A 19,400-nucleotide genomic window follows, 5' to 3' on the forward strand; every position below is an offset into this window, starting at 1 on the left:
TTATCTGAATGCCATTTATTTTACAATATTTCACACACAATTGGGAGAAACGCAATCAGTCCTTCCCCTGCACGTGTTAAAACAGTTTCTCTCAAAAATTTTTTTGCAATAAATCAGAAGATCAGTTTTATCCAGAATGAATTTGAAAGCCGTACTTACATTAGCTCTAAAACCGTATTTCTGTTTTAGTGTAGCACCATTTTAACATCTCTTCACTGGTTTCATCTTGAATTGATCTGAAAGAATAGATTAAATATTACTTTAAGGCTGACTTAGGGTTGAGGGGGAGCAGTGGCACCAAAACGGACCATTTAATGACGCTAACATGTTGCTTTCATGACATGTAAGACAAAAGGAAACAATCAAACATTTTTGAGCTTTAGCCATTTTTACTGAAAAACTGTAACAGGGGTTGGTGAACCGAGCACCTCTGTAGCATCACGCTGCTACTGTACATAAAGAAAACACCCACAGCACGGTCACCGAATATACAATGCTTCTAATCAACATGTTCATCATTAAATGATGGCTTGTATAATCAGCAGCTTTGGGTCACGCTGCAATGGGGTCAGGATTAAAAATGCTCTGTCATAAAAATGAACTGGTTCTGGTAGATGGAGACGAACATGTCTTCATTGTATTCTGGTTCAAAATTTGCCTAAATTGTGCGCGTCAGAGAAATTTTGATCGATTTTATGTTCCACACCGAGGAAGCTTTGGGCCATCAAATATCTCACATCATGAAGTATCTCAGCTTTGACCGGTTTACTTTCAAACAAGCAACAAGTTTATGGAGTCAAAACAGGGTAAAATATGTGTAAAATGAATCAAATCCTTGGATGAATGAGGCTCCACGCTGCAGGATCAGTGGGTGCATGAAGACCAGAGAACACAGTGTCCTCACATGGTCACCAAACAACCGACTTCAGAAACGCACGACCTGTTGTTTGAAGAATAAAAAGCCTTGGAGTAGAGGCTTGTAGAGTAGAGGATAGCGTTGCCATGGGAAAGTGAGCTTCAGTTCAGGTCTCAGCAACAACCCCATTCTCCTTTTGATGCCGGCAAGATCTGCAGTCAGTTAACCTTGGAGCTGCCAGCTGAGTTGTTTCCTCCGCAGAGATCTTGGACAGATTTTCAAATTACGACTTCATTCAATCCCTAAATTCTGTTTAGAAACTTGACAGCATCCTTCATGTGTGGGTCCAACACTGGGTTCAGACTGCTCTCTGACTTATCCAATGTAGACTTGAGGTTGAAGTCGCCCATTTAACTGTTACTTTCCATTATCTGTGTGTTACGGTTTCCAAAATCCCTTCACTACAGGAAACAACTTCACACTGAAAACATCTAGTTTTCCTTAAGATTCGGATCGTATAATAATGCTTGTTTTTCCAACAAATTGTCCGTTGCAGGGACGATGCATCCTGGGCTTAGCTTCGTCCAAAATGATTATGTCAAGGAAACACAAACAAGCAACACATTTTTTTCTCCCTAAAGTAGAATGAATAATAATGTGGTGCAGTCAGACCACTCTTCACTGCTGACTGTGTAGAATGGTCTAGCAATGCTATACTTACTGGAAAGTAGCCCGACCTTAAAGACATCAGGACCAAAAATTGGATTTGGCCGCAACAACTGATAGTTCCTGCATCTTGGACACCTTATGATGTCCAAATTAACTCTTTGAAATCTTCCTGAACAGTACACAACAACAGGCTGGAAGATAAACTACCCACACTGTCCTCTGTCGCTATCAAAAACACTACTTCTAGTGTCTAGATGTCGTTTTCTAGCAGTTTCTCTCCAATGAAACCACCCTGAAAGACAAATGATTTGTCAAGGAACTCTGAGCCAAATCACTGCAAGAAGTTAAAACTCTATTTTGATCTGACATCTTATTTAGACAGCATCATCCTGCAGTCTGAACCCAGCATGATACTCCCCAACAGCACGATAAAGCCAGAAAATGGTCCCATTGAGGCCAGAACATGGCTTTCGGGTGATTACATTAGTGAGATCTTGGACAGAATCGGTTAGTACAGAGTGGCATGTTGGGAATCAGTCGGCAGAAAACAGACAGGGTTACGTTTAAACATTCCTAAGACATTCTGAAAGAACATGTGTTTGGTCCAGCAGATTCCACCACTGGAGGTTAAACCGAGCATCGCTCAACATTTTTTGATGCAAGATGCAATGCCGTAGACGTTTCAGAAACTGTATGATAAGGAATGAACACAATTCTTGTCTTCATTTAACAAAAAAGCATTAAAATGTCTCCCAAACACAACAAACCTGCCTAAAATCGGCAGCATTTTAAGTTAAATCTGAAACTATATGAACAAAGAACAGGAATCACAAACTGGAACCAACATTCAGAGTTGACTCTCCACCACATTCTGACAAGAATACTGAAGTTTGATACCCAGGCCTATTCTTCAGTGGTGGATTTCCTCTGAACAGAGAAGAGGATTTCACCGTCTGTCACAGTGTCAAACATCTTTACTGGAAATGTGTATTTTATATGTTCAATGGAAGTGTCAGGAATGCAGAAAGAGAACTTAAACCAAAATACAATCTGTAAACCCAATGTGCCATGGTCCAGATCAGTCAGAGAGCAGTCAGCCTGGCAGCAGCTGAAATGTTCAAATTACTGGAGCAAAAAAAAAACAAACAAAAAAAACCCCCAAAACCTAAAAATTACTCTGTGGCAAACCACATTATTTGGTCCATTTCCTGGATTTGGATGCACAGATCTCTGGGTGTAATCATCTAAGAAACAAACTCAAATCACGGAATGAGGTTTCAAATGGCGTAAATAATCATAAAATAATGGCTGTGAGAAGAGAAAAAGGAGTGGAGGCAGCTGAGAGGCAGTCAGGAAGCTGAAATAACTGGCTAAGGTTAAAATGTGCTCACAATATCCTGAGTACGAATCTTAATCACATCTCATCTCCCAGTCTCCTGTCACTGTGGAATATGCTGCTGGTAATGCAGGAATCGCTTTGCAATAACCTAATTTATGTGTTAACATGAGAACCTGAGGAGTTACCAAAATAAAAGTCCCGAACAACCGGACGCTGAACTCTTTGGATGGAACAATCACGTCTGTTTGCAGAAGACAGAAATGTTCTTTGATTGAAAGTTATGTACAAGAGGACGCAAGTGTTGTCCTCATTTCTGTAGCTATCTGAACTCTTGTGGTGCACACAAAGCAGAGTAGACAACTCAGAAATGTCTTCTACTGTCCAATGTGACACCGACTAGCTGCATGCATTGTCCTTCTGAAAATGGCTTTTTAAACTTCACCTATATTTAACCAAAATGAACCAATGTGAAACCAGGAGTCTAAGAAAACTCAATCAAAGCAGCATAATGTACAATTCCACCAGTAGAACACAGTCATGTCATACATATCACTCTGCTGCCCTGTTTCATTAGTCTAGTCACTGCAGTTTTCCCACATTTACGTCTGATCTTAAGCCACCATCAGAAAATCAGTAAAATGAAAGTACTTAAATAATTTAAAATAACAATTGTTCTGGAAAACAAGAATTGGTTTTACTTAATGTTGTACAAATGTACAGAATGCTGAGTTTATTCAGACAAGTAAAGCTTGGTGCCGCTAAATGAGTGAAGTTTGGAATGAAAAATCTCCACATTCATTCCAAAATGAAAGCCTGGAGAAACTGATTCAGTACAAGGTACCAAGACACATTTGTTTTGTTGTTCCTCTGATTGTTTCAACTCTCATCCAAGAGGCTTCCTTAGTTCTGACTGGTGAGGAGTCCCAGATATTTAGTCTCACCACCAAATCAGAAGGCTCACAGCCTGTTGTGAAGCTGCCCTTAGAGGGATGACTAATTGTATACACTGTCCAATGCAACCAGGAGTCCACAGACCTTTATACTGGGGAGATGCATGGCACAGCACAGGAGAACCTGCTCCAACGGACAAGATTCAGCAGAACACCTGCATCTAAAGATAAGAGACGCTCCTTTCGATGACAGAAATACTCAGAATATAGACAAGAGAAGATAAATGGTTTGGGAGTGAATAAAAACATCTATGATAACTGGAACAGCCATGGGCGTCTACAGCACTGATTATCTGGTATTTAGAACGCAGTCCTAAGATCCCTCCACCAATGAACACCTTTAATCGTGGATCGTTGAATGACTATCAGTCATGTGATATGGTGATGAGAATCCCCACTAATCAGTCTGAACTGCGGATGCATTTTGGATGAGAAGAGAAACATCTTCTAGAGCAAGAAAAAGAAGTTTGGTTACCTCTGACTGAAACATTTTGGATTACCGTGACTGGGATGATCTTTTCCCTGCTATACACATCTGAGGATGTAAAGTAGATGCACAACTATATAATCAGAATTAAAATACATACTGAACATACAATATATTAAAATGACTTTGTGTCAACATGTTATTCAACCTGAGTAACACCAGAATGTACAGTGGCTAGAAGTTGTCCTCAGCACCCTTGGAATTTTTAGCCTTTAATTGTTTTTGAGCATTTAAACAATTGAATTTCCAAATAATTAAAAGTAAAATAAATGCTTGAAAAAGTATTAATGCCCCATGAAGTCAACTGGTAAGAGGTTCTTTGGTTTAAAAGACCAAAAATAGAGCTTTTTGGACACCAGAGACATTTCGTTTGGCAGACACCACAGTGAAGCACGGCGGTGGCAGCATCATGGTGTGGGGATACTTATTGACAGCAAGTCGTGAAGGGCTTGTAAAGGTGGATGTGCTGATTGAGACTTATCCACACAGGGAAAACACTGTAACTGCAGCCAAATATGCATCTACCAAACATTGATTTAGTTTTCATTTTGTATTGATATTACTTTGTAGAAATCTGTTTTCCATTTGGAATGAAAGAATATTTCCTGTAAATTCCTGTCAAAAAATAAATAATAGGGAAAAACTTCCAAGGAGGATAAAAACTTTTTATGGACACTGTCAATCGGATTCACTCCAAAAGCCATTTGATTGGGATCTGAGCTGAACTAAACCAACATTTTGACAGTTTGAACCAGTAGGTGACAGACAGGTGACCTCTTCTCTTTTCATCATCACATTTCAATCAAATTATTTCACTGACAGGAGTTACTGTGTTATGAACCAACACTTTCCAATCAAACAGTTTTTCAATCAAGATTTCAGGGGCCAAAGCAAAACCTCCTCGGAACGCATCTTCAATCCTAAATGAGTTGACAAGTGGTGTTTAGGAATCTCTCCCGCTCACACATGCACAAATAAGTTAGCATACATTCAGCAGAATCGTTTCCCAGTGGAGGATCTTCTTCAGAGGGCGAGTGAGAGTTACCATAGAATGAATAAGATGATCTTCATCTTTTTCCCCAAAAACAAAAAACTCCTTCTCAGCTCCGTGGCTGAACAGTCATTCCAGCTGCTGTTCCATACAGTCTGAGCTTCGCTTTCTATCATTTTTTTCTACTTGATATTTCTCAATGTTTTCACACCACCTTCTACTTTGGTCCATCTCATATTTACAACCACAGTACAAATAACTGCTATTCTGTGTGTGTGTGTGTGTGTGTGTGTGTGTGTGTGTGTGTGTGTGTGTGTGTGTGTGTGTTTGTGTGTGTGTGTGTGTGTCTTCATCCCAGGTTCTCAATAAGAATAATGGCCAAAAGTTTCACATCCATCAGCAATAAAACTATTTAAAATCACTGTTTGTGTGTCTGAGCACACCATAGGCATTCCATTCCAATTCACTTCTCCAACAGTGTTGTGTGTTTGTGTGTTGTGTGTTTGTGTGTTGTGTGTTTGTGTGTTTGTAAAGCGTGTAAGGTGCAGGTAGGCAGCTCTGTGATGGTTTGACGGAGGGCAAAAGCTGAAGAGCAAAGGGAGTCAAGCCAGTGGCCTGTCAGCGTTATCAACTGTTTTTCAGCATTGTCTGTTGTCGCCATAAACACAGCAGGAGGAGGAGGACATTCCTCAACCCTTTAAATTCTCTTCTGGTGGCAAAAAGGGCTTCTGGTCCAAATTACAGGGTGACTTCAAATCTCTTGAGGAGCCGATAGCACATCATTTCTGGATGCTGGGAGTGTAATAATAGCTAAAGGACAGCAGGAAGCTTTCAGTGGCACCATGTGGGTGAGGACACTTCAAGTCAGGTTATCGGTTTGAGTTCCATGTAGCTGGTTGTTCATGCTAGGCTTACAGCCCAGGCAATGAGGAGAGGCTGCAGTTCAAGAGTCCACCTCTGGGTGGCTCTAGATGTCAGGTAGAGTTTAAGTGATAAGCCCACCGTTGGTTACTATTGAAGGTAGGATGGCCACTAGCTGGGTTGTTTGTTCAAGAGGTGAAGGTTCTTCTCCTGAAAGAGTTCTGAACCCGAGCCGAGGCTCATGCATTGGAGAGAAGATTACGTAGGTATGACAGTTTAAAACTCTTTCTCGGTTGAGAGTTCAACGCCTGCTCGCTGGGTAATTCCTCAGTTAGGAGGTGGAGTTTCCTCCTTTGAATAAATTCTGGACCCAGGCGAGGGGCGTGGCCTGATGTCAGGAGTCATCGTCGGTGTCCTCTATCAGAACCTTGGTGTCACGGGTCTTGGACCTGAAGGGGAACAAGGAAGAAGGTGGTTATTGCATAAACTCTTGCAGGGAGTGAAATGTTTGCTTTGGTTAGTGTTGACTCTGTAATTCATACATACAGGAGGTCCTCGGTTTATGACACCCTCGACTTACATCTTTTCACCGTTATCATGGAATTGATTATGGGCCGATAATTGGTTGAATGTAACAAACTTATTCAGTGGAACTCCACGGCGAGCGGAGTGGATGAATACTGTATGTACAGTCGTCACACAGCGCTATCAGATGGCTTGATTTGGATTATTCTACATTCACTACCTTCATTATGGCTCCCAGTGTCAGTCAAGACTCTTCTGATGCTTGGAAGAAAAGGAAAGCCGTCTCCATGGAAGTGAAACCGGATGTAATAAAACTCAGGGAACAGGCCAAACACAGACAAACATCAGCCAGTTGCTTGGACAAAGCAACTGGCTGGACGATCATCGGTGATAAAAAGTGGATCCTTGATGATCTGAAAGAATCTGAACTGATGAAATCAGCTGTGATTACAGAGCAGTGTAGCAACCTCATGACTGAGATGGAAAGATTATTCCTGCTGTGGCTGGAAGACCAACAGCAGCAGTGCATCTCAGTGAGCTGACTAAAGTTTTATATTTTCCTACAGAGTTATGTTTTAGTGCGAGCTGATGACTGTTGTCGTTACTGTAGTTGTACTTATCTGTAAATCGATCGATGTCGTGACGCAGTAACTGCTTTGTTTACATTTTCACCGGAGTTTCAACTGAAGGACGAAAATCAACTTACGTTAGACCGTAGAAACAGAACTCTGATGTAAGTGAAGGACTTCCTGTATCTGTGTTGGCATCACAGTGAGCTGGATAATAAATGTCTCCCTGCAGTAGGACAGTAGTAGAGGATGGACACTGATCCTAATTCACAGGACTTTCAACAGTAAAAACACTGAACTCAACTCTAGGAGAAAAATGATTCATATCAATAGATAAACCCAGCACTGTGTCATGATGTCTACATCACATAAAAACACATTTTCAGTGAATAAAACATTAAACCTGCTTCTTAGCTTAGCATGCTACCTTGCTATCCATGCAATAATAGACACCTGATTTTAGCCAGCAAACAAGCTACATGAGCTGACTAGGATTCACAAAAAAGTAACAGAAACAAATTTTTTTTTCTCTAATAATCCTACATATTATTGGAATATCAAGCTAACATTCATAACTTAGCTGATTTTTCAGGGTGTTTTATTAAATGTTAGAACTTAGAACTTCTAAGTTCTAATAACTTAGCTGGTTTTTCAGGGTGTTTTATTAAATGTTTTAGCTCCTATTTGTTGCATTGAAAGCTAAATTCTTTCACTTTGTATTATTTCTTAAATGGTGTTCTGACATCTCGATGCTATTCACATTTTAAAAATAGATGTGCTACCATGTTTGCTGTCATAAGAAACCCTCGATAACAACAGAGATGATGGCCGGGTCCAGTTTGAGTGTTTCGATAAGGCATCATAGATTCATGCTCACTGTGAGGCGAGTCGTGGCCGGCGTAGACTCATGCTGTAGCTCCTCTTCCAGCTCTTCTTGCCCTGCCGGTTCCTGACCCCGTCCTCCTGGTCCATCATCTGCTCCAGCAGGGTTTGGTCGTCGGCGTTGAGCGGAGCCACGCTGATGTCTCTGACGGCCCTGAACTCACCACAGTTATTCAGATGTTCGTTCTCCAGTCGGAAGAAGTTCCACACGAAGCGTCTGGGAAGGACAAGGATTGACCGTTATGTACCTGTTCTAAAAACACTGGGATGTCGCTGTTAATCTGGTGCTTGGAATAGGTCAGAGCAGAAGAAATATGGGATTGATAAGAATAATGATTGTGTACCTAAACACCTCCAGTGGAGCCAGAATCGTAGCCAGGATGTCAGCCATACCGTGGAAATCAGTGAGTGTGGTGAGGGAGATGGTTAAAATCCAAGCAAAGCGTAAGAGAACGTCCTCCACGATGGCGCTGTAGTAATAGGCCTGAAGGAGACAGAAGAATCAGCTGGGTGATTATTATATCCTCCTGAAAATAAAAGCATCTTTCACTTTAACTTTTCATGATTTTCTGCCTTCTTGGAGCTAAAACAACAACTCACAACATAAATCTGTTTTTATTTTAGATTTTCTGGACAACACAACGATTTTATCATTAAAAAAACAAACAAAAAACAACACAGCAACACTTTGAAATCAAAACAGGCTGACAAGAAAACGAGAATGCCAATCCATTTTCTACTGAAACTCTAACCCTCCCGTGATGTTGTGGGTCAAATTAACCCATTTTAATGAAAAAAAAAATCAAACAAAGAAACCGTTAACACAGTTTTTCAGTATGAAGCTTCTTCTGCTTGGCTTATTAAGTGTAATCAGCATAATGAAAAGTGCTCATTTCACATATTTGCAAACCTCCGTCATGTAAAACTATTTATTTTATATCCAATGTACATTCTCCTCATTGAACCATGATCTGTGAGAGGTAAAGAACACCAGTGCTCTAAATATTGATTAAAATGGTTAGTAATGTCATTATTAATGAGGTGTAAACGATGTTTATTGGGATTTTTTAGGTTTCTGACACTTGTGGATAATTAAATATGACCCAGGAGCATTTTTGCTGAACCTAACAGGAGGGTTAGGAAACTAAATTAAACTGAACAATGAACAGAAATTAAATTGTGTTTCGTCTCAGCATGAAAACAAAGTTATGATTGGATATATGACTGGAAAGGCCGGGTTTAATAAGATAGCTCAAATGAGTCAAAAGATATCAAAGCTCCAGAGGACATAAATGAATGGGATAAACACAGATATGGAGGACTGGAACTTCCTAGATGTAGAAATACCTTGTGGGGGTAGACTATCTCCTCTCTCAGAAAGGTGTTTTCTCCTGCGTTCCGATCAAACAGACCCCAGTCCATCTTCAGATCCCAGACCAGCGTGTAGCATGAGCTGACCACCAAACAGCCGATGTACAAATAGAGGAAGATCTGAGCTTCAGCAGGAGCTTCATCTGAGGAGAACAGAGTTGGAAAGGTTTCTTCAAGTGGTTCAGATTTCCCATGGTAAATGCAGAACTATGTTCATTTCTTCTGTCCTCCTCTGTTCTGTTTACTTTATAACAGACTACTGTCACAAGTTATTCACTAATGCTTTGAAAAGACTTCTTTGGAGTAATATGAAGGTATTTGAGTGTACTAAGCTCGCAAAAATACAGCTGAGTTGAAAATACAGTTTTATATTTTTGATCTTTGATAGTCTAAGATCAAATATTGTACATTTCAAAATATTTAGGAATTTAGGAATTCTATGTTGTTCTTCTGACCATGACTAGCTAACATCAGGAAAAACAAATGAACAATGCAAGCTGTCTGGACACACCTTCAGTGCTTTATATTTATTTCTATTGTTTCCTACATTGTAGATTAATACTGAAGATTAACACTGTTTGTTTACAACATAATTCCATTTTTGTTCTTTTATAGTTCTGATGTCTTCAGTATTAATCTGCATATAAAATAATTAAATAAAAGAGAAGTGTTCTGGAAGGAATTACTGGTGTAGAATTGTACTTTATGCTGATTTGCATTTAGAGTTAATCAAAACTGGAGCATTTCAGTAAACAAACAAACATCTTAAACGTGATTAAAAATACAGCAGTCCAGGTGGTCACGTGATGCGGAGAGAGTAGGAGCGACTGAACAGAGCTCCCAGGCCCAATATAACTTCGAACACTTCAGGGATAGTTTAATGCTGTTAAAAATAGCACAACCAGGAGAGTAATGTCACTGCGTGAACTCTGGGTGAAAACACCAGATAACAAACGCCTTCAATGACCGAAAACACGAAAAACTCAGCCACGGCCAGAAGCCTCCGGCCCTGATAAAATGGCGGAAGATGAGGAAATTGATAGCCTGGTGGCGAAGATCAGTGAAGGTGTGTTCACGAAACTCAGCTCCATTCTGGACGCTAAACTTGACCAGATAGCCAAATCGGTAATTTCTGTGTGTGAGAACGTGAAAGCTCTGGAGAGAAGAGTAGAGGACGCAGAACAAAGAATCTCTGACATGGAAAACAGCGTCTCAACTGCTAACTAAACTTGAACACACCGAGGCCCGTCTGAGGGAGACCATGCAGAGGTTAGAGGACCAAGAGAACAGGTCTGGACGGAACAACATAAAGATCATCAACCTGCCAGAGTGTACAGAGGGCGACGAGGCTAAAGAATTCTTCCAGACATGGATACCAAGGATTCTGAATCTTAAAGTGAAAAACGACCGGATAAAGATGGATAGATGCCACCGCAGCCCGGCGCTACTCCGGACGGGATCAGAGAGACGGAGGATCGTTTACATCCGTCTCCATAACTACATGGATAAGCAGCTGAGCATGCAGAGTGCACGGAACATGGGTGAGATCTCCGCCTCCGGGAATCGCATACACTTTTTTGAAGACTTTTCACCCACAGTGGAAAAAAAGCAACGAGAATTCGTGGAGGCAAAGAGGACACTCCGGGCACTGGGGATTCCCTACAGGATGCTTTTTCCTGTGGTGCTGCACCTCACACATGATAATAAGGTCCAGCTCTTCAAAACGGCGGCAGAGGAACAGAGGTATGTCCAGGAGATGCACAAAGCGGACATATAATGGACACATGCAGCGCTGCTTGTGTGCTCAGTTCAGGTATTGCACAAAGGACATTTATGGACATGAGTGCAGCTACGTTATGCATGTCTGTAAGTCAAGTTGAAGACATGTTTAACATTGAGGAAATGCTGAAGATATTGGCCTGATTACTAGAGGCTATACTCTAAGTTTTAGGGACACACACTACCTTTGAAAAGAGTTACTGTTGCCTATTGCATATAAAATGCACATTTTCTTTTTTGGGGAGGGGATACAGTTGAAGCATACTATCTCTGAAGATATTTTTCTGGGCGGTCTGGGAAGCTCGGGTTCATCCTACTGATCCTAGTGTTGGAGTTAAAGAAGGAGGAAGAGATATTAGGAATTGTTTAAAAAACGTGGGAAATAAGGTTCCATTTTGTATGTTTTTGGTCCTGCACAGAAATATGAACCTCAATAAAGAGAATTAAAAAAAAAAAAAATACAGCAGTCCCTCACCAGATCACATCTAACCCTAACCCGTAACGCCGACTTTTAAATTGCATTTGATGTCACAGGATTTTGCAGAATATAGATACTTTTATATGTTTTTATTGTGGCAAGCGACACTGGAGAACGGATATCTGCATTTTATGCTCTCTACAACTGGCAGATGTTTTTATTTTGACACACAGGAAACAGTGTTATAAAAAATGAGGCAGGAAGTGATCAAACACACTTCACACTCACGGTCCTGACAACATAACACTGAACCAAACTAACTAGACTGACTAAATCACAATAACACAACAAAACACAAACACTACAAACACTGGAACACTAACATAAACCACAGTAACGACATTTACACCCCCAACACCCAGAACTCCCATGGTGCATTGCAGCACAACAGTTCAGTCACAGACCAGCTCTGACATCGCTGCATTATTGTAATTATTTTAGCAGTAAAACAAGCATTTTCTAGCCTAAATAACTGAAAACAATATAAAAAAATATGAAAAATAATCATTGAAACATACTAAAAGAGTATTAAATCTAAATAAAATGTGTAGTGTTCAGCGCTGGGCTCTGATTGGCTCAGAGACCATAGCATCATCTCCTCTGTCTCCTGTTTAGCAGCATTCAGTATCTGGCCTCCATTTCACAGACGTCTGATGGCTGCATTGTGCTGCTCTGTGGTGTGTGGAGGGTTTAAAAAGCTTTAAATATAGAGAAATAAAAACATAAATATGGTCGCTACTTTAGGATTCTCCCCTATTGCTGGGGGGTCTGGAAGGTAAACCCACCATAGACCAGGGACCACTGCATTTATAAACCATATGGTAGAATGTCTGCTAAACCTGTAATTGACAAACCAGGGTGTGAAACGAGCACAGCGGTGTGAGTTTACCTTTATGTGTGCGTTTACCTTTATGTGTGAGTTTACCTTTATGTGTGAGTTTACCTTTATGTGTGAGTTTACCTTTATGTGTGAGTTTACCTTTATGTGTGCGTTTACTTTTATGTGTGTTTACCTTTATGTGTGTTTACTTTTATGTGTGTTTACCTTTATGTGTGAGTTTACCTTTACGTGTGAGTTTACCTTTATGTGTGTTTACCTTTATGTGTGCGTTTACTTTTATGTGTGTTTACCTTTATGTGTGAGTTTACTTTTATGTGTGAGTTTACTTTTATGTGTGAGTTTACCTTTATGTGTGAGTTTACCTTTAATGTGTGAGTTTACTTTTATGTGTGAGTTTACCTTTATGTGTGAGTTTACCTTTATGTGTGTTTACTTTTATGTGTGAGTTTACCTTTATGTGTGAGTTTACCTTTATGTGTGAGTTTACCTTTATGTGTGCGTTTACTTTTATGTGTGAGTTTACCTTTATGTGTGAGTTTACCTTTATGTGTGAGTTTACCTTTATGTGTTTACCTTTATGTGTGAGTTTACCTTTATGTGTGAGTTTACCTTTATGTGTGAGTTTACTTTTGTGTGAGTTTACCTTTATTTGTGAGTTTACCTTTATGTGTGTTTACCTTTATGTGTGAGTTTACTTTTATGTGTGAGTTTACCTTTGTGTGAGTTTACTTTTATGTGTGAGTTTACTTTTATGTGTGAGTTTGCCTTTATGTGCGAGTTCACCTTTATGTGTGAGTTTACCTTTATGTGTGAGTTTACCTTTATGTGTGTTTACCTTTATGTGTGAGTTTACCTTTATGTGTGAGTTTACTTTTGTGTGAGTTTACCTTTATGTGTGAGTTTACCTTTATGTGTGTTTACCTTTGTGTGAGTTTACCTTTATATGTGAGTTTACTTTTATGTGTGTTTACCTTTATGTGTGTTTACTTTTATGTGTGTTTACCTTTATGTGTGAGTTTACTTTTATGTGTGAGTTTACCTTTGTGTCAGTTTACTTTTATGTGTGAGTTTACTTTTATGTGTGAGTTTGCCTTGATGTGCAAGTTTACCTTTATGTGTGAGTTTACCTTTATGTGTGAGTTTACCTTTATGTGTGCGTTTACTTTTATGTGTGAGTTTACCTTTATGTGTGAGTTTACCTTTATGTGTGAGTTTACCTTTATGTGTGTTTACCTTTATGTGTGAGTTTACCTTTATGTGTGAGTTTACCTTTATGTGTGAGTTTACTTTTGTGTGTTTACCTTTATTTGTGAGTTTACCTTTATGTGTGTTTACCTTTATGTGTGAGTTTACTTTTATGTGTGAGTTTACCTTTGTGTGAGTTTACTTTTATGTGTGAGTTTACTTTTATGTGTGAGTTTGCCTTTATGTGCGAGTTTACCTTTATGTGTGAGTTTACCTTTATGTGTGAGTTTACCTTTATGTGTGTTTACCTTTATGTGTGAGTTTACCTTTATGTGTGAGTTTACTTTTGTGTGAGTTTACCTTTATGTGTGAGTTTACCTTTATGTGTGTTTACCTTTATGTGTGAGTTTACCTTTATATGTGAGTTTACTTTTATGTGTGTTTACCTTTATGTGTGTTTACTTTTATGTGTGTTTACCTTTATGTGTGAGTTTACTTTTATGTGTGAGTTTACCTTTGTGTGAGTTTACTTTTATGTGTGAGTTTACTTTTATGTGCGAGTTTGCCTTGATGTGCAAGTTTACCTTTATGTGTGAGTTTACCTTTATGTGTGAGTTTACCTTTATGTGTGAGTTTACCTTTATGTGTGAGTTTACTTTTATGTGTGAGTTTACCTTTGTGTGAGTTTACTTTTATGTGTGAGTTTACTTTTATGTGTGAGTTTGCCTTGATGTGCGAGTTTACCTTTATGTGTGAGTTTACCTTTATGTGTGAGTTTACCTTTATGTGTGAGTTTACCTTTGTGTGAGTTCACCTTTATGTGTGAGTTTACCTTTATGTGTGAGTTTACTTTTATGTGTGACTTTACCTCTGTGTGCAAGTTTACCTTTATGTGTGCTGTAAAGGGCTGAGAAGGTGACGACGAAGAAGGAAGTGGAATATTTCCCAGCATTCACCAGGTGAGGGAAGGCCCGCTTGGTGTCACGGTAACGTCGGAGACATTGGACGAATCGGAACCAGGCAGGAAGACATTTGATCACCGCACGAACGCCGTAGGAGTAAGAATTACACACGTCTTTACCTGAACAGGATGGAATTCAACAGTTTCAGACACTTTTCACAGTGTTGAAATCCACTGGAAGGTTGTTTTTATATCTCACCTTTGCTGATCAGTCCGTCGTGTTTCTTCCAGTCCAGTTCGAAGCTGTAGAAACAGATCATGTACTCCAGATCCATCAGAAGCACCCCCAGAGAGTTGAGCTGGTCGGCCAGCCAGAAGTCTGCGAATCCGACCCGATGGAAAGGAGCCGTCACCACCCGGAACTGGAGGAAGACAGACAGGAGGATGAGTTTCTCTTCACAGCAACACGAAGCAGATGAACAGAAATCAATGGTGGGATTCAGCTTCTTAAATGTGAAACTGCAGCGTTCGTTTTTGGATGAAAGCATTAGATCATTACCAACTCTAAGGGGCTTCAGGAGGCTTTTATTTGGTGCTTAGTGCTAGAAGTGGGTTTCTAACCTTTGTGGAAAATGACAGAAAAACTTCCAAAGTCATGCTTTGCAGCTTTACATGTTGATATTTCATAAAGAGTCCAACCACTGCAAGCAGAACACATGGATCTGATTTCAACCTGATTTTTAAAACTAAACTCAGTTAAATGAACTTATAAAGACCAGGATTTGCTGCACCTAATGTCACATTTTTTTTTTTTTTTTGAACAAATAAATGGACGTGTGGACTTTGTAGTTTTCTGAAGGACGGTACCAGGAGTTTGAGCAGCCAGAAGCGTGACTTGTAGTAGCAGGTCTTGAAGGGGTTGATGAGGAAGAGGAGGAAGAAGCCGTAGAGAGCCAGAGGGTTGGCCTGCATCGGGACCAGGATACTGTCGCTGAAGAGGCAGGACAGCAGACTGACGCACCACAGAACCCCCAACAGACCCGCAATCTGGAGAAAAACACAACAATTCAGTCACAGAACCCCCAACAGACCCGCATTCTGGAAAAAAACACAACAATTCAGTCACAGCGTTGGAGAGCGAGACGTCCTTTCATGGTAAAGCTGAAGGGAATAAAGCCAGAGACCCAAATAGATATCCAGCATGTTAACTGGCACAACTATTTTACTGTGACCTGAGTGAGTTTTGGAGACATGTGAGCATTTCTGTGGTCTGACCTCAAACAGATGTTGGTGCGACAGGTTGTTTCTGGGGTTCAGCTCAAATATCAGCACATGGTTGACTCCTGCCTGCCTCCAGCCGTAGGTGTTGATGCCTGGAAGACACAAGCATGGAGGGAAGAACACGCTTAGTGCAGCAGACAATGAGTGAGCTGTGGATATTTATTATTAGAGTACGACTAGACACGTTTCTGAGCGTTTGAGGAACGTCTTTGTTCTGAAACGAATGAAGGGAAACTTGGCTCCCAGTCTAGCATCTGAGTGTGTGTAGGACATGTGTGTTTGTGTGTGTTTACCTAATAGGAAGAGGAATTCTATCAACAGGAATCCTCCTCTGTAGATCCTGACCATGGGCCAAACATCAGAACTCCGGATCACCACAGCTCCTAAAGAGAGAAAACATTTAAATATCAGTAATTTTACTAAACCAAAGCTATTCTGAGCTCCTACTTTTGATGTAAGGGATGCTTTCGGACCATCTAAGTGTGTTAAACTGGCTCATGTCATCACCACATCACATTCTGCTGCATTGGAAAGAAAATCTTAGAGAACAAATAGGGAAAAAATTCATCTGTTCTACTGAAATATATAAAAAAAACTATTTCTGCAGTGTTCACCCCACTAAATGAATTTTTAATGCTCCATAAAACTCAAATTAATACTATTTTACAGCCATACTGCTCACAGAACGATGGACAACAAACAATAAGGCCCATCCTTATTAGGAACACATGTTTATTGAAATTAAAACCACACTTTGCATCTACCTGTATTTAACAATAACTGCCAGTAAAGAGAGTATTCAATCATCATGATCTGCAGGAATTACTGAACAGGACAGTAGATCCTTCAATCAGAGCTCCTGTATGAGGTGAAGTCCAAAGAAAAAAAACATAAAAAAACATCTTGTTTCCAAGTGACAGCGCTCAGATAAAAGTAAAAAGACACACAAAACAATTAAAAGGTGAAACAAATTAACCCTGAACAAACACAAAAAACACAAAGAAGCACAAAAAAATCACAAGCAGATGCAAAAGAGACACGAAGATGAAAAAAGGAACAACAAAGAGACACAAAAGGACCACAAAGAGACACAAAAGAACCACAAAGAGACACAAAAGAACCAGTTGTGTTTTACTTTCAGACTCATCCACATCTGGACCTGATAAGCAGCAGAGAATTAATGGCTGGATTAACCAATTCAAAAATAAATAATTTGTTCATTTATGTTTTTGCTAAAATCTGCATTTGAGACCAAGAGATTCTTAAGACTTTTTAGTCCTATCTTGAGACTTGTTTTGAGTTGAAGACTTTTAAAGAGAGGTGAGGTTATGACACAGAAAAAACTCATTTATATAAAGAGGTTTAAGCTCTTAATCATTCCTAAGTCTGAGGCTGATTCAATTTGTTCTTCCTTAAACCACACTGAGTTCTGCTGATGTATTTCTGGCCAAAGCTCACTGACTGTCAAAATCCAGGAAGTAAAAACTGAGTCACTTCAGCATCATAGATATCACAGTTTTATTAGATGTCAGAAATGTGCACGTGAGTTACCTGTGATGACCACAGTGACCAACAAGACGAGGAACACTCCACAGTAAAGGCCGACTCTGAAGGTGGTCCAAGCAGGAGCCGGCTGTGGACAGAAAATCTCAGGAATTATGGCTGTGTAACAGTCTGAATGGAATACAAGCGTACTTTAACACTAAGATGGTTCCCTGAGCTTTTAGTTCACAACACAGAGATATAAACTATCCGTAATCATGAATCTGTTCCTACAGCAGCTCTCTGATCACATTAAACTGTCCTATACTGCATGTCGTTATAGAACGGGATCTAATAACGTGCACTTTGCTTTGGCAATAATGTAAACTTAACATCTCTTCCAGTAAAGCTCATTGGATTAGAGACAGCAGTTTGGGAGGATGTAGAATAAGAGCTGGAGGGTTCTAGACAGACAGCGGCTCCTTATTACTGCTGGATAAACATTTAATAATAACCCCAAAAAACAACATAAACAGAAAAAATGAGTTCAGCAGAAAGAGGGCAGCATCCCTGCAGTAACATATAAATTATTAGAGCACAACTTACCTATTAATTTTTATTTAGCTTCAGTCACCTTCTCATCAGTAAAAATTCCCTCAATTAGCAGTCTGCCTTTTCATGAACACGAGTCCCTGTTATAAATCATCCTGAACTTTTTAAATCACATCTAAGACCTGATGGAGGACATCAGTGGTATTTATCCAGTTACACAAGTTAGACAACACCCTGCAATAGCTGCATAGCTCTGCAGTACCAAGACTTCTCACAGTATTTATACACTGCAGTATTGTATTCATACAGACTTCCAATGAGTGTAAAAGGAAGCATCTGTTGTAGGAAGGACAAGACAGGATTAAAGGTAAATTCATGTTTAACCCAACATTGGTGACCATGTGGACTGACTGCACGGATCAGGAAAACAAATAGTGTTAAAATCAAATGCTTGGAGCGACTCTCACTCATTAGCACCATAACTCCTCATTCAAAGAGGTGGAATTTAAAAAAAAACGATCATTTTGGAGGTGTACATACTTTCCATTGATTGAGACAAAACACAGCAGGAAGTTCGAAATTCCCCAGAAATCCTTTGTGCACTCCTCAGGAACATTGACGGGCCTGGAGCTAAAGCCCCAACCTGGAACTAACTGCTATAAACCGTAAGAAGTGAGTGTCACAGCTTTTCAGAAAGATCCATGGGAGTCCCGAGAGTATTGTGTGTTTGATATGACAGCAGCAGATGGAACTGATCTAGGATGATGCAGCACGAGAGCATTCACACAGTCCAGTGAAAGTTTCATTCTGAGCAGTAAAAGGACAACAGGACTCCACATTTACAGCATTTTTTAGGCAGAAGAGGATGCTGTACATCTTAATGATGTAAATACTACATTTATATATAACTGACCTGTGCAGCTCCCAGAGGAGGAACCCTCAGCCTCTTCATGGCCTTCTGCCTGTCGCCTCCTTCCAACTCTGTTGTGACCAAAGCCTGAAACACACCCAGACAGAATTATGAGAGTTCTGTTGCTAATAAAGCAGGCTTACAGGAAGTTGTGGACGTATTTAGCCCCAGTGTGTACCTCGGTCTCAGAGATCAGCTGGGTGATCTTCTTGCATGTGTAAAATGGAGCCACCTCCACATGGGCCACCCTCCAGTCGGCTCCCCTGGACGTCTCCAAAATCTTGTCATGCTTCTTCAGGATCTTCCTGAAACCTGTGAAGTTCAGGTTCTGCAGAGACACAGAGAGGAGACAGGAAGGCAGTTCATGAAAACCATCAACAGCAGCTGATTATCTGCAGCTGATGACAGATGTGAAACTATAAATGAGCTAAATAGGAAAAAAGGGCAGCATTCAGTAAAGCAGATAAAATGCAAACTGAATGTACAGTCGG

General features: G+C 40.1%; 1 protein-coding gene across 1 annotated transcript in view; it reads right to left on the reverse strand.

Moving 5' to 3' along the window:
- Nucleotides 1-367: 367 nt before the first annotated feature.
- Nucleotides 368-19,400, reverse strand: part of LOC111580827 (xenotropic and polytropic retrovirus receptor 1 homolog) — a 63,229-nt gene continuing 44,196 nt past the window's right edge. The window contains exons 5-16 of the mRNA XM_023288740.3: nucleotides 19,088-19,237; nucleotides 18,913-18,996; nucleotides 17,517-17,598; nucleotides 16,259-16,348; nucleotides 15,960-16,057; nucleotides 15,552-15,731; nucleotides 14,944-15,106; nucleotides 14,670-14,864; nucleotides 9,477-9,643; nucleotides 8,474-8,613; nucleotides 8,125-8,346; nucleotides 368-6,602 (exon numbers count right to left, since the gene is read on the reverse strand). Coding sequence (XP_023144508.1) covers nucleotides 6,548-6,602; nucleotides 8,125-8,346; nucleotides 8,474-8,613; nucleotides 9,477-9,643; nucleotides 14,670-14,864; nucleotides 14,944-15,106; nucleotides 15,552-15,731; nucleotides 15,960-16,057; nucleotides 16,259-16,348; nucleotides 17,517-17,598; nucleotides 18,913-18,996; nucleotides 19,088-19,237 — 1,626 coding nt within the window. The 3' untranslated portion in view covers nucleotides 368-6,547. The remainder of the gene's footprint in view (nucleotides 6,603-8,124; nucleotides 8,347-8,473; nucleotides 8,614-9,476; nucleotides 9,644-14,669; nucleotides 14,865-14,943; nucleotides 15,107-15,551; nucleotides 15,732-15,959; nucleotides 16,058-16,258; nucleotides 16,349-17,516; nucleotides 17,599-18,912; nucleotides 18,997-19,087; nucleotides 19,238-19,400) is intronic.

This window comes from Amphiprion ocellaris, chromosome 10 (genome assembly GCF_022539595.1).
Source record: "Amphiprion ocellaris isolate individual 3 ecotype Okinawa chromosome 10, ASM2253959v1, whole genome shotgun sequence".
Taxonomy (NCBI): domain Eukaryota; kingdom Metazoa; phylum Chordata; class Actinopteri; family Pomacentridae; genus Amphiprion; species Amphiprion ocellaris.